The 14,541-nt window shown below is 40.5% G+C and overlaps 1 protein-coding gene across 1 annotated transcript in view; it reads left to right on the forward strand.

Annotated features, from left to right (window-relative positions):
• Nucleotides 1-4,419: 4,419 nt before the first annotated feature.
• The window catches only part of LOC104168694 (sodium/hydrogen exchanger 7), a gene marked incomplete at its 5' end in the record, with an annotated part of 37,629 nt that continues 27,507 nt past the window's right edge, over nt 4,420-14,541 (forward strand). The window contains 9 exons of the mRNA XM_009709364.1: nt 4,420-4,619; nt 5,947-6,024; nt 6,744-6,820; nt 7,799-7,911; nt 9,270-9,375; nt 9,658-9,788; nt 12,740-12,853; nt 13,213-13,301; nt 13,416-13,529. Of these exons, the coding sequence (XP_009707666.1) occupies nt 4,420-4,619; nt 5,947-6,024; nt 6,744-6,820; nt 7,799-7,911; nt 9,270-9,375; nt 9,658-9,788; nt 12,740-12,853; nt 13,213-13,301; nt 13,416-13,529 (1,022 nt within the window). The remainder of the gene's footprint in view (nt 4,620-5,946; nt 6,025-6,743; nt 6,821-7,798; nt 7,912-9,269; nt 9,376-9,657; nt 9,789-12,739; nt 12,854-13,212; nt 13,302-13,415; nt 13,530-14,541) is intronic.

Raw genomic sequence — 14,541 nt, forward strand, 5'->3', positions numbered from 1 at the left:
CCGCAGGCTAATCCAGGTTGAAAGCAGGTGAGCTTGTCCAGCCCTCTGCTCCCAGCAGGCCCCCACAGCTTGGGTCACTCAGGGCCATAGCCACGTGAGTTTTGGCTATATGCAAGGATGGAGATTATACAGCTTTTGTGGACAGCCTAGTGTAGTGCTTAGCCACTTTATTGTTTGCCTTTAGTCTTAATCACCGTGCACTTTTCAGAAGAGCCTAACCCTCTCTTTGTCTTCCCAGTAGATAGCTGCAAACAGCAATAAGATCTCTGCTGAGTCTCCTTCAGGCTGAAACACGGTTAATCCAAACTGCACTGCACAGGGAAGGACCATCAGTGTTCAGTGCCCAGCTCTTTACCTGGAGAGTATGAAAGAAATGGTATCTAAACAGACTTGAGCTCACAGATTTCTCCAGTCTACTGATTCACAGTTTGAATTCACTGATTGAAGTGTGCATGGTGGAGTGTGAATGCCTCTGGTTCCTGCAGACTGCTGCCTGCTGAAGCTGCCTGAAACCTCAGGGCTACTTCTTCAGCAGAGAACTGGGCTGGAAACCACGCAGAGCGCGGCCCTGACCAGGGACAGGCACTCACGGTTACACGTACCTCTCTGAATTCGTATTCTCACTTCTGTGCTCAAACAAAACCAAAAGTAAATGTGCCATTTTAAATGGTGTATTGTTAGACTGGTGTGACTATGTCTGAAGTCTAATGTGTTTTATTATAAGCAGGGATTTGTTTTAAAAGGGAAAAAATATTCCCAGCTTTTTAGTGCTTCCAGTAAGATGTTTTTTGTGTGCCAGCTGCGTGACCGGCATCGTACAGGCAAGATACAGGCATAAAAGCTTTCTCTGTTAAAAGTGAGAATGCAAGTCATGCGTACAGAGCATTAAGTATTAATTTTTGAGATTATCTTTCCTGAGAGTCTTTGAGCAGAGATGTAAACTTGCCCTTGCAACGGTTACCACAAACCAAAACTCTGAAAGTAAGGCTCTTCTCAAATTTTGAAGTATTTGTAGTCCTTTTCTAGCTTTTTTTTCCCTCTTGTGACAGTCTTGCAGTGAAAGACAGTGCTGGATTAGTGGCCCTAGAGGTTTCTTTTCTGAAGAGGTAAAAATGTTCTTAAGCAGTCAGATAAATATTTGCTGTGTTGATCCAGGTTTTCCATAAACTCTTCACCAGTGAGACCTTGTGGTACAGAAGTAACACAGAGTTTATATACCGATTCTTCGGTACCTGTTCCTAGCCTCCAGTATCCATCTCTCCCTTTGCTTCCAAATAAGCATCAGAGCTATACTGAATTTAGGCTTGTGTTAACAGCCTAGGAGTAAGTCTAGAGTATCCCACTAGGTTTGTCCACTGACCAATTACAGATCTCTCTCTCTTTTCTGTTTTTATTCTGCAGCTGCAAGTCTGACATTGCAAAAATAGTTGAAATAAAGTATCCAGAGAGAATTTATAGAGGATGCCCTGGCCTTCCATATAATACCTAATGGCAGGCAGCTTAGAAGGGCATCCCTTCTGAAGTTGTAAATCAGGCTGTTTGATCTGTCTGAAAAGCACTTGAACTTTTAGTTTTTTAGGGACCTTGGGGGCTCACTAAATAGATAAATTTCGTTAATGTTTGCTTTATCAGGTGAGTTGGGATGTAGAAATCGTCTAACAAGTTCAGTAACTTTTTAGTGTGTAAAAGACTTGATGTTCATTGGAAAAATGAAAATACTTCCATAAAGACTTTACATTTCACTTGAATTTTCATTTTCCCAATGAACATCACTTCCATAAAGACTTTACATTTCACTTGAATGTTGAAAATCTGTTCTTTTAGGACTGTATGGTAAATATAGCAGTATAGCTGTACCTTTGTAAGGTCAGGGAACTTTCCCTTCTTCTGACTCATCTTTTGAACTACCAAGTACCTAGTACTTTTTGCTGATGAAGCTGGCTGTGGAATTTGTGTGGCCTCCTTGGGCCCCTTTTGTTTTCATATCTGTTTCCTTTAACGTCAGAGCCATGGGTAGCTTTAGCCACTTGACTGCTTTTGCTGGCCTCTCGTCTTGATGCTGGCCACCCTGGTGCCAGCTGCATCCTGCTGCAAGACAGCAGCCTGTTCAGATGTTCATGAACTGTGTGGTGCTCAGGGCAAATGTCGTCCAGTTTGGTGTATTATCAGTACAAGGTGTATGAAAACAGGGCATTTCCCTGTAGCTGTGTTAGCTGGGCGGTGGGACACTGAGGGTTAAAGGATGTTTCACTTCAAACCCTGTGTATCAGTTACGGATATAATTGGCATAACTTCAAAACTTGTTTTAAAATAATTGGTATATTTTATTATGGGAGGAAAATGTATGAGTGGATTATATCCCGTTGTATAATGCAATCACATCCTGCTCTCCAGTGCCTCTTACTAATGCAATAGCAACTGGGTTTCCCTTCTGCTTCTGCGATGAATTCACTAGGGACAGTCTCTGAGCCTAAGAAGCTGTTACATCTATTGGTGTCCCCCTCTCTCTGCTCAGCTTAGTAGCAGTAGAGATTTGGCTTTGTGCCACTGCTCTGCAAAAGCTCATCTGTACAGTTTTCATTCTGGCTTCTGATTTACTACAGGATTTCTGGTTGATGCTGGTTAGATCAATTTTTAACACAGACAGTCTTCCTGATGTGTTCTGTGAGCCTAACTCTTCCTCAGTGTGAGGGATGAGAGCAGCAGAAAGCTTTGGCTGCTTGCCTGGCTGGGCTGGTGAAGATGTCTCTTCCCATAACTGGTAGTGCAGGTGGCTTGGAGGTGACTGGCCGTAACCTGTCACTCTGTGCGGAGCTGCGTTTCTGCCACATCCATCATGCGTAGCTGTAAAATGCTCCGGGGCTGTTTGGACCATGCTTGTATAAACCTCTGTATTTAAATTGTCAGCACTCAAAATTCCAGTAAGTAGATTTATCTTGCTGGGGGGATTTCTTCCCCTGTGTTCTCCTTGAGTACATACTTCTCTTCTAAATAAAATGCATCTTAATCTTCCAGTCACTTTTTAATGATCTTGCTGCTGCTATGTTCTCTTGATTTTAGAGGGGGAGAGCTGGAGGGAAGCCGTCCACTAGTGTCACAGCTGCTGCCTGCTGTACCTTCTCTTGCATTAAACTCTTTTTCTACTCCAAACTTGAAGACGGTGAAGTGTGTTCTTTTGGTTGGCTTTTTTGGGGGTACAATTTGGCTACCCTTTACACTATACCCTAAAGATAAGTCTGTTTGGGGTTTTTTGTGGTGTGTGGTTGGGTTTTTTCTTTGATATACTTCATTTATTCTCTGCTTATTACCTGTCAACTTCATTTACCATCTGGGGAAACAGATCTATGGATACAAAGTGAGGGTCACAGGGAGCAAAACCAGCACTGACTACTGACTTGTCAACAAAAGGATCAAACATCCATCTTCATTTTGCAGTTGTCTGGAACGAGGATTAAATCGCAGATCATCCTAAGGTGACAGGAGAACCTTTATTAAGTGGTTATCCATTTGTTTACTTACCAGCCCAAAACCACTTTGTTCTTGTTCTTATACATTTTCTCTGCAGGACTAGAGTCTTGTCCTTTTCTTAGTATACTATAAAAGGAATGGTGCTCAGTTAAAACTTTGTGCTTCTCCAGCCTCCTGGCATGACCTTTCCGTTAGGTTAAAAATTATTTTGTGTCATTGTGTTTCATGCATTCTTCATTGATACTGTTTTCTGGTTGGATTTTATCTAGTCTGGCTGAGTAATTCTTCTTATATTCCTGAATCTCAGGTGTCTTATTATTGCTCATTTTTACCTTTGTTTTTGTGAAATGTGGAAAAATGCTTGCAAAAGACATGTAGCTTGCTTCTTTGTGCATGTCATCTGAATTTTAGTTGCAAAGTTTGCAGAGTACACAGGAGATGGTGCAACAGGCATTGTTTGCTTGCTTAGATTTGCCAGGCAAAAAAGCTGCATCCTTGCTGCAGCCATAAAATATTCTGGCAAACATCACTGTTTCGGCTCAGTTATGGTCAATGTTTCCAGCAGTCATCATTTGCCGGCAATGGTGTGTCTACTCAGTTCTGGTCTTAGGCAGACGAAATATATTTGATGTGTCCCAGTGTTTAGCCTCTTGTGCAACTTGGGGTTTACGCCTTTGAGATGTGAATGAGGGTGAGGAAGACAAACCACAAAATGGAGTATTTTGTTTGTCACTTCAGGAGATACCAGATTTTTTTATAAATTCACCAGTAGGTTTGATGCGCTCAGGACCTCTCTTCTGCAGAAAACAGATAGTAATGATTCACTGCAAAATGTTTCTGATGCATGTACACTTATGAGGCTCATGCATTATACCTTGGATGTTACTTGAAACTAGAAAGTTAGGTACAGGAGAAGCAAATCAGCCTCATGGATTTTTAACTCTCTTCCAGGACTCATAGTTGGGGTGATCCTGAGATATGGGACTCCCTCTACCAGTGGCCATGACAAGCCGTTCAGCTGCTCGCAAGAGGACAGACCCTTTACAACCCTGCTGGTCAACGTCAGTGGGAAGTTCTTTGAGTATACGCTGAAAGGGGAAATAAGCCCTGGGAAGATCCACAACGTGGAGCAAAATGACATGTTGCGAAAGGTAGACCATTTCTTGTGCTTGGCTGAGTGTTTCTCCTTTATCTATGCTTCCCTCCCTGCTCCTCCCTCCATCCCATTTGAATGTTAGGTAGTATCAAGTATCTGTATTCCTGACAGTAACCGCTTTTCAATGCTTAATTCAAAAACACCTTCTGTATTACATCACTGTTGGCAAAACTGTGCTCTGTTGCATGTATGCAGTGCTTTCCCAAAGCCCTTGGTTGCTGTTTGAAGACTTAATGTATGTTTCTATACATCTGTAGAATATACAAAGACCAGCTGAATGAAAAATCCTGATGCTGACTTGTATAATACAATATAAGGAAAATTATCATTTCTTAGTGAAAAGTGATTGTTTTACGGTGTGGTTTTTTTTTTCCCTAGAGTTTTTTAATTTGTTTATTGTCACGAAATAGTTACTGCTTACATCCCTATAATCCACCAAATAATACAGTCTGGTATTGGAAGTGAAATTGATCTATCAACTGTTACTCAGATCTGCTATTTGGCTTCTTACTCTATTCAGTGTCAGGAATTAACCACCGTTTGTGTGTATCAAAGCTAGACTTTGAAGTATAGGATTGAGACATCAAGGTTTGTAACCTAAAAATACTTCTTTGTGCTGGCTATGAAGAGAGCTTGGGTGTCTGTTTATATGTACCTGTCTGCTATAGATATCTAAAGTTAGACAAAATGAATCCTATTCTAGGAGTGCATGCTTGTTGTGTTTGTCTTCTAATTTGTGCTTAGACAGGGGGTGAGGAGAGCCTAGTTACCCACATGCGTACAGGTCTTCTGCTTGGATTTTAAATGCTGTTTCTCGTTCCTTACTGTAGTGTAGTCTTTCATGGATACCTGGAGCTTCTACTGAAATACATAGAAGTGATGTATGATCCCAATTCTTGAAAACCAGTCTTGTATCTGACTTGATTGGCTTACAACAACTGTGCAGTGGCTAGACCTGACAAAAAACAAGCTAAAATGGCATTTCATCTGCAGATATGAATGTCATGTACCGCAATAAGAAAAATATTCTCCAGCATCATTTCTATTAGAATTTTTTAATTTAAAAAAGGGGACTGTGTTTGGAACTGCTGCAATATTATCATTGGTGATGGATGTAATGCCTGTTTTTTCCAGATGCCGTTTACCAAGAAGAGCTGCAGCTTTTTGCTGCTGTGTATGTATAGAGCTGGCCAGTGTTTTGGAGGGTCAACTTAGCTGTTTCAACAATGGAAAACAGTAGTTGTCAGAAAATGAAAGAGGAAAAAGACCTAACAATTTGTGTATGTCTGTTTCTAATTGAAGTTTCGTATTTTATTTTTTAGGTAACATTTGACCCAGAAGTTTTTTTCAACATTCTGTTGCCTCCTATTATTTTTCATGCTGGTTATAGCCTAAAGAAAGTAAGTATAATAATTTCTGAGGAGAATAGCCTATTTTTTTTTTTAATATGAGACTGCTGATTTGTTCAGGAGTACAGTCTCCATTTCAAGCATGTTTTTTTTATGGCAGTACAAAAAAATCTCACTTCCTCCATAGATGGTTAGGTCGTATTGTTTTAAGAGAAAATACATGTACTTTTTACTATAAACACGTTAAACTTTCTATTTAATCATCTTGATTTTTTTTCCTTTGTACTTTCCCAGAGGTTAATGTCAGTTTCATTTAAAGTAAAAAAATGTCCTGCTATCAGTTGTTTTGGTCCTTCTTAAAACCCAAAATGCAGTAAATTGTGCTGAGAAGTGGACCCAAACCTGAATCCCAGTGAGGATGTGCCAGACCCTGAATGGCAGAAGGGCCCAGATTCTGATCTCGCTTGAAGATACCATGAATTGGTGCTGGTGTTCAGTTTTGCAGTTAACTCTTACATCTCTTATGAAACCATCTGTGGGGAAAGCTTGCTGTCAATAAGCTACATGTAGGATCTAATAGATGATTCAGATTTGGTTTATTCAATTTATTGAAGCTGGACAGAATTTACATTGCAGTAATTGAAGCACTTATCTGAAATGGAGGAATGTTTCTGTGTATTAATGCAAGTGTAGTAATGTGCTGTATGTTTTTGAAGAGGTAATACAACTTCTTTTAAATAAGCATATAAACCTCTTTTTTTTCTATGCAGAGACACTTTTTCAGGAATTTGGGGTCCATTTTGGCTTATGCCTTTTTAGGAACAGCAGTCTCTTGTTTTATTATTGGGTAAGTGAACTCTGTGATATCAGTTCCTTTCTATACTAAAGTTTAAGTTGATGAAGTGTATGTTGGGCCTTCCAGATTGCCTGAATTTTGTAATTTGTTTGAGGATTTTGTGTATCCTCCAGACAAAATGCAAATGTAACATTTGCTGAGATTTATCCCACTTCTAAAAAATACTGTCCTCAAAATGATATTGTCAAGTTTGAATCACTTGACAAATCCACAGTACTAAAGAGTGGCATTGAATTTTTGATGTAATGATCCAGTCTAAAACAAAGCCTTGTTACACTCTTACTGGAATTGACTTTAACTTGAATTGTGGACACTATACTTGTAAGAGAGTTTTAGCTATCAAACTTTTAGAGATGCCCCTTTCAGTGCCCACATGTGTGTGAGTGCACTCTCTTTCTCTGCGTATGTGTATATATATAATTTTATGTGTATATATACACACACGTTTAGTTTAAGACAGCTAGTCATGTTGGTCTTATGCTGCTAATACTACTGCATCTGATGTATGGATATTCTGAAATACAGAAACCCTGAATTGCATAGGTGACCTTGGTTTGTGTCTCAAAGAATTTCACTAGAGAAATATTTTGAAAGCTATTCTTAGCTTAGAGCTTCTGGCCTATGTACTGTGTTGAGAGAATCAATACTGAGGGGAATTTTGAGCAGGGAAAAATGTTCCCTTTGGTGGAAAAAGGAAACAACTTGTAGATCCTGTGTACTAGTTGTGTGAACAGATTTCACGCTTTGCTTACTGGTTTTGAATTATATTTTCTGGATCATGTATCACTTGACCCAGTTCACAGGGAAAAGAGGAAAATTTTGAGAGCTTAGTGTTAAACTGTGGCAGTGTCCCACAGAGCTGTAGCGTAACCAAGCCCGCCTGAAATATTGTTGCTTGTGCTCTTGCTTTGCCTGTCTGAAATGCACCAACTTGTTTGACTTGGACTGTTTTATCTTGTTTCTCTTCAGGAATCTCATGTATGGGGTTGTGAAATTAATGAAGTTGGTGGGTCAGCTCTCTGATAAATTCTATTATACAGACTGCCTTCTCTTTGGAGCAATAATATCTGCCACTGATCCAGGTAGCTTGCTGAACATTTTTTTAACAACCTTCTGAAATAACCCTAGTGCTAGGATTTTTGGCTGCATAGTGGGAAGACATTAACAGCACTCCATTTTCAGTTATGTTATGCTACTGTCTCTGATCCTCTTCTCTGAAATGCATGCAGATTGGGTGTTGTGAAAACTGTTCCCTGTTCATTTGGCACTGGACTGATACAATGTGATGGTATGTTTGGGGAAAAATATAACTTCCCTGTTCAAATACTTTAAATATTTTTCCCCAGTAGGTTTTTTGTTTAGCATGCATCAAGTTTAAGACTGTAAATAGATGAAATTATTACATTGTCTGGACAGCAGGGTTTCCTTCTTTAGCTACATTGCTTGGGACATTGGATAATTTAAGAGCAATATTTGAGGCTTTTAGGCTCTTTAAGTGTGGGGAAATTTTTTTTTTTCTCCTTCAAATGAACTTTTTTTACAAGTTTAAGTAGAAGAATGATCTTCTGGCAAAGTAATTTGAGCTTTTGCAGAGTAATCTAGTCATCCTTCAAAGCCCAACAGGTTCCCATAGGTATCTCTGCTTGACAGGTCAGTCTGGAGAGCTGGTGTGTGTCAGGGACCCAGGGTAGGGAGTGGTGAAGTATGAAGCTTGACATTTAAAATGTCTTATTTGAGGTGTTTAGTGGTGATTTGTATGAAAATGGGAAGTAGCTCCTGTGATTGAGCTGAGCTCTGAACAGCTGGTGGTTGCACACAATTTATGCAGAAATTCACCATTTGATTTTTGAAGCTCATATATGGGAACATCTTCAAGATCATGGTCTTTCATCTAAGACTGAATTTTCCTGAAAAGATGGTTATAAATATTTAGCCATCTTGCCCTTTTCAAATTCTGTGCAAATGCACGCTCCCGTGGCATAGTGTATGCTTTAGGGAACCCTTAGGATTATTAGTGCTGCTTTACAATGGCTGAAATAATAAAGCTAAGTCAACAATCCATACAGCCTTTAAAAGTAGCAAGAGCTGCATGATATTTTGTTGATTATCTTATATCAAACATGTTCTACAAAAAATATCAGGGCTTTGATAGAATTACTTTGTCTGCCCCATGCCCTTTGATCATGAGGGCTTTCCTACAAGCCCTGTGCAGATGGGAGGACAACAGAGCCTAATGGAGCTGCCTTAAAACTGATGGTGGAATTGCTTACAATTGATTACCTATAGATAAACATGACTAGTCTGTTTCCCAGTTTAATTTTGAACCTGTCCTTCAATTCCTGGGTTTTGTTGCTTTAGGCAAACTGGAAAGTCTGCTCCGTCAGCTCATGCAGTTGTTCCTGAAGTCAGCCGGTGTGGTTTTTCTCTTTTCTTTCTGTAGTTACCGTGCTAGCAATATTTAATGAGCTGCATGCTGATGTCGATCTCTATGCCCTTCTGTTTGGAGAGAGCGTGTTGAATGATGCTGTTGCCATTGTACTATCCTCGTAAGTAACTACCTGAATTTCTACTCTGAAATTACTTAATTGTTTTTGTATTTGTCTTAAATAAATGCTTTTTCTGAGAAATGTTCTTTTCAAATTTAAATGGATTATTTTGAACTGAATTAATAAACATTGCAAACATTTGCCAAGATTGCTCATGCATACATACACCAGCATGGCAAATTTTCTTTCAGTATGGGATTGTTTCTTCTATTGCTCAGGTGGTGTTATGGAATAAAACTTAAATGCCACTTCTAACTTCTCATTGTGTTACTCTTTTTCTAGATCTATAGTTGCCTACCAGCCAACAGGTGAAAATACCCATGCTTTTGATGCAGCAGCATTTTTCAAGTCTGTTGGTGTTTTCCTGGGAATATTCAGTGGTTCTTTCATGATGGGAGCAGTGACGGGTGTTGTGACAGCTCTCATATCCTTTTTCACATTTAGCTGTTCCAGACTAGATGCCCCATTCAGGTATTAACAAGGCTCTCCTGTTTCCAACTATATCAAAATTGACTCTAGCTTGTTTTAATCTGAGTGTGAAGATGTGTTATCAGTATTCATGTGACCTTTGTCTATAGGAAGGCATTATACGTACCTACAGAAATCAATTTTTTCCAGTATAACTGTGGCCACTCGAGAAGTTTTAGTGATGTTGCTGCATGCTGGAAGCCAAGGGGAGGCCCTAAATGGCCATGTCCTAATGTTCAGATTCTTTTTATGAAATTGAAAAAAAAAATAGTTTTTATTATTAGGCTTGGAAGACATCTTGTATGATAACTGGTGTCTGATTCTGTCTTCAGCAAAATCATTAATAGCTATTTCTGACCCCACAGGGTTCTTTGAGTCCTGTATTTAAGCTTTCTGCTGGAAATCTGATGACATCCATCTTGGATAAGATTGTATCTCTACCAGAGTTAACATCATATCGTGATGTGCTTTGCATGATCTGTCCTGCTCTCTTTGAAGCTTACTGCTGCTATTTGATTAGAGCTCTAAGGTGCTCAGCAAACGATCTATGTGGGTTTTGGTTTAGGCTCAGGCAATAGATCTTAAGCCTGACCTGCTCCAGAAATCATGATGCTTCTTCAGGAAAAAATTAAAATTCTTTACTTTCAGACTGGCTAGCATAACCATATTCGTACGCATGCCAGATTGCTTTGATCTGCCTAGACTTCTGAACACTGACCTAAAAGGGGTAAAATGTGATAGATTGTACAATAATCATGGACGTGTGACTCACCTTAAGCAATAATGTCTCAACTGTATTTTGTTATATACACACTGTGCAGACTTGTCTGATATGTCTGCATAATGGAAAACTTTCAGGCATAAGGGGAAGATGTGCTGTTGATGCTTTAACGTTTGGTCTTCCAGTTCCACTGATCTGCAATTGATGTGACCCAGAACCATGATTCTTCGTCTGGCTTTTAGGCTACCAGCCATCCATAGCTCTAGCTGCTCAAATGCTGTTGCTGTGGTTTTTGGCTTGCTGGTTGGCTACTAATTACAGCTGAAATGCATTCAGATCCATTTTGTAAAATCATGCTTCTGAGGCAGCAATTGATTCTTGCTGTTTCTAATGTTTGTGTTCAGGAGGATGATATGAGGCTGGGAGGGGGGGAGTCTGTTCAGAAGACAGCCTCTGTGGTGCATGTTTGTGTATGTGTGTTTTCTTTCATTGTTATTTTGTTTTGGTTTTTTAATTTTATGATGGTTTGGGCTTTTGTTTTGAGGGCAGCCTTCTGACAAAGTAGGGTCACAGCTGAAGGTGTGGCTGTGGATTATGTGTTTCAGAGCCCTTGCCCTCCTCCAAGCTAGCAGAGAACGCTGACAAGAAGTAGGTGTGGGTGGGGAGCGGGTGGCTGGCCTCAGAATTGCTTCATACTAAGCACGTTCCCACTGAAACGCTGCCAGCTGTTTGCCTCTGGTCTTAATCACCTGTGGCTTGCAGTGAACGGCGTATTTGGTGATAAAGCCCACAGGAGACTGTTTCTGCTGAGTCTTCTGGGCTACCTGACTGCTGCTTACAGGAGACAGTCAGGAGCACTGTGAGCCCCAGACCTCCCAGGACCTGTGAATTCCCTGTATAAAGCAGTGCTGCTCGTTGGGACAGGGATGGTAAAAGTATACTGAACTGTGACTCCCCAAGCAGCAGTGCTGCCACGAGCTTTAGGTTGTGTAGTGCTGCAGAGGGCCCTGGATGCAGCTGTGTTACACATGGAGAGCTATGGTGGATGCTGGTGCAGCATTGATGTGTTGGTTGAGGTACCGATGGCCTTCATATGAGCAGGGGAGAGTGCTACCACCTTACTGTTTCAAGTGTCCTTGCTGTGCTCTTGCTATCCTCCCACTTGGATTTCAGAGAAGATTGTGCTAGTTGTCAGCCTTCAGAAAGACCAAGGATCTCTCTACCACCCCTGTTAGCACACGGTTTCTTTTTGTGTCTTCTTGGAGAGCTGCGCATAGCTGTTTGCACCTCAGGTACAGTGAGCTGTTTAGAGTTCACCTGCTGCCAGAGTAGTGATGAGGGGGGGAAAAAAAACAACAAAATATCTGAACAACTTTCTTGTAGTATGTGAAGAGCTATATTTAACACTACTGAAATCTGTTCCACTTCTTCAGTAGCTGTATGAACTGTTACTTCAGTGTGTGTTTGACGTTTCTCAAGCTTTGCTCTCCTCTAGAAGATGAAATTGTTTTTAATTCCCATTGAAAGACTGCGCTGCTCAGAGTTGGCTTTTACTCTGAAACACATCAACACAAAGAGAGGAAATATATTTTGTTGTGGGCAGGATTTCTGTTTTGCCTCAAAAGTACAGAAGTAGCCATGCTTGCTGAAAAAGACTTTGTCAACAAATCTGAGCAGAAAAGTTCTCATAAATCTAGTTCATCTTAGGGTTGCTGTAGTCAAGAACGGCCCTGTGAATTAAACGCTTCTGAATGTATTTTAAGCTTTATTTAAAGATGGGAGGGGACCTTTATGGGGGGCGGGGGGGCAAACCCAAAAAAACCAAACAAACAAAAACCCATGAAAAAACAAGGCACACAATCTAAAAGGAATGCCTGGTATATATCCCTTCCGCACTGGCACTTTGCAGGGAAATGTGGCATGGAGTAAGGTATTACCTCAAAGAGGTGGAGCCACAGTTATGCCATGGATATGCGGCAAAAATCTCCAAAACTGACTGTTGCAAGGGGACAACTTGATTCTGAACCTTGTCTTGATGTGATGGAATTGATGTTTTTTCAGCACTAAAAGTGTTTTCTTTCCCACCTAGCGTTGGTTGTTAGTGCATAAAAGTGTTTTTCATAAATACTTGGTACATAGAAGTCAAAGGATTTATTTTCTGATCCCTTAACAAATGACTTAACGTGACGAAGTTTACCAAGTTGCACTGCTTCCCCCTGCTGGAAACGGCTCTCTTCTTCTTGATGTCCTGGAGCACTTTCTTGCTTGCAGAAGCTTGTGGATTTACTGGTGAGTTGTTGGGATTCCAGCACACGGAGACAGAAGCCCTGTCCATCTTAGCAGCCGTTTTCCCACTTTTGCATTGAAACTTTCCTATGAGAAACGTGATGTTGGTACCTAAAACTTTTTTTTTTTACATTCTGTACAATGCCACTGAAGGTGCAGCTCACTGTTTAACAAAGGCTTTTAAGACCAATGGTTTGGTTCAAACACCACCTCTCCAACCTGGAATCCAACTTGCTTGGAAATAAGGCTCATAAAATTGCAAGGTTAAGGATGATATATAAATTTAATAGAACTTGGGAAGGGAAAATGTGTTGAGCTCACACAGTAAAGAGGCTGATTTTTATATGTGATTCTGTTCACAGGTGTGGTGGCTGTCCTCTTCTGTGGAATTACCCAGGCGCATTATACATACAATAACTTGTCAGTTGAATCAAGAAGTCGCACTAAGCAGGCAAGACTGTCTTTCACCTTTTATACAGTGTATTGCTGTAGCAGTCCATGTACTACTGTTTTTTAAAAGCATCTTTATTGCTGGGCCTTTAACATGTGACTGTTTTCTCCCTAGCTCTTTGAGGTATTGCACTTCCTGGCTGAGAACTTCATATTTTCTTATATGGGTTTGGCACTGTTTACTTTCCAGAAACACATATTCAGCCCAGTTTTCATCATTGGAGCTTTTGTATCCTTTTTTGCTTTGTGTGAGGTTTCTCTATTATCTTATGTGCCTGAAAACTTACGGTGTCTGTTGGCTTTACCAAATAGATGATGGTGGCTGACCTGAGTTTCCCTTGCAGGGACTGTGTCTTGCAGGCACAATAATTCTGAGAACTGTCTTTGGTCACCCCTTACATCAAAGCCCTGACGTCTCTGTGCCACACAGTTGTTGGCTCTGTACCTGAGCAAGTGCTAGAAGTCATATAATTTCAATAGACAAATAAATGAATAGGCTTTACTTTGTGACTTGGCTATTAACAGTAGCTCTGTTGTATTCGAACTTTGGAGGCCTAGGAAAGGATTCATTTTTCTCTTCATTTCCAACAGTCCCTTGAAGAAAGCAAACAAACTTCAAGTAAATAGAGGGTTGTGGGTGGATAGATTATCTTTTGAGCAATGTCTCAAAGGTAGAGGTCAGGATCTCAGGTGATGGGAGAAGGAAGGAACTGAGCTGTGGTCAGACCGTAACATGAAGGGTACACACTGCTGAAAGGTGCTGGTGTTAGAGGTGAGCATCGAGTTCCCGTCACCCCTGGCTGACTTGGTACCTGACTCTCGAATTCCCCAGAACTGAACACTTTTGTAGTAGTCACACACATGTAAGCTAGGAATCGCTAGATTCCTCTTGGCATCCCGCCCCTGTTGAAATGGCTTGTGTAACTGTTTCTTTACTGTATTCCTGGCTGCTTGAAAATTCAGAGCAATTAAAAGTGTGCATGAAGCAATGGGAACTAGTCTTCCAGTCTTGATTTCTCTCTGCCTGCTGCAGGACTAGGGCTATCAGCAATGGAGATAAAACCCAGTGAAAGGACATACAGAGACAGCCTAATCCGGAACATACTTCTTTTCTCTCCTCCTTTCTACTGTTTTCTCTCATCTCTGTACTGCTTCTTGGGAATTTATCACATTTGTCTTTATTTTCCTTTGGCCACTTACTTTTTTTGACACAGTAATAAATTTTCTCCTGTGTCTCCTCT

This window comes from Cariama cristata, unplaced genomic scaffold (genome assembly GCF_000690535.1).
Source record: "Cariama cristata isolate BGI_N322 unplaced genomic scaffold, ASM69053v1 scaffold6321, whole genome shotgun sequence".
Lineage (NCBI taxonomy): Eukaryota > Metazoa > Chordata > Aves > Cariamiformes > Cariamidae > Cariama > Cariama cristata.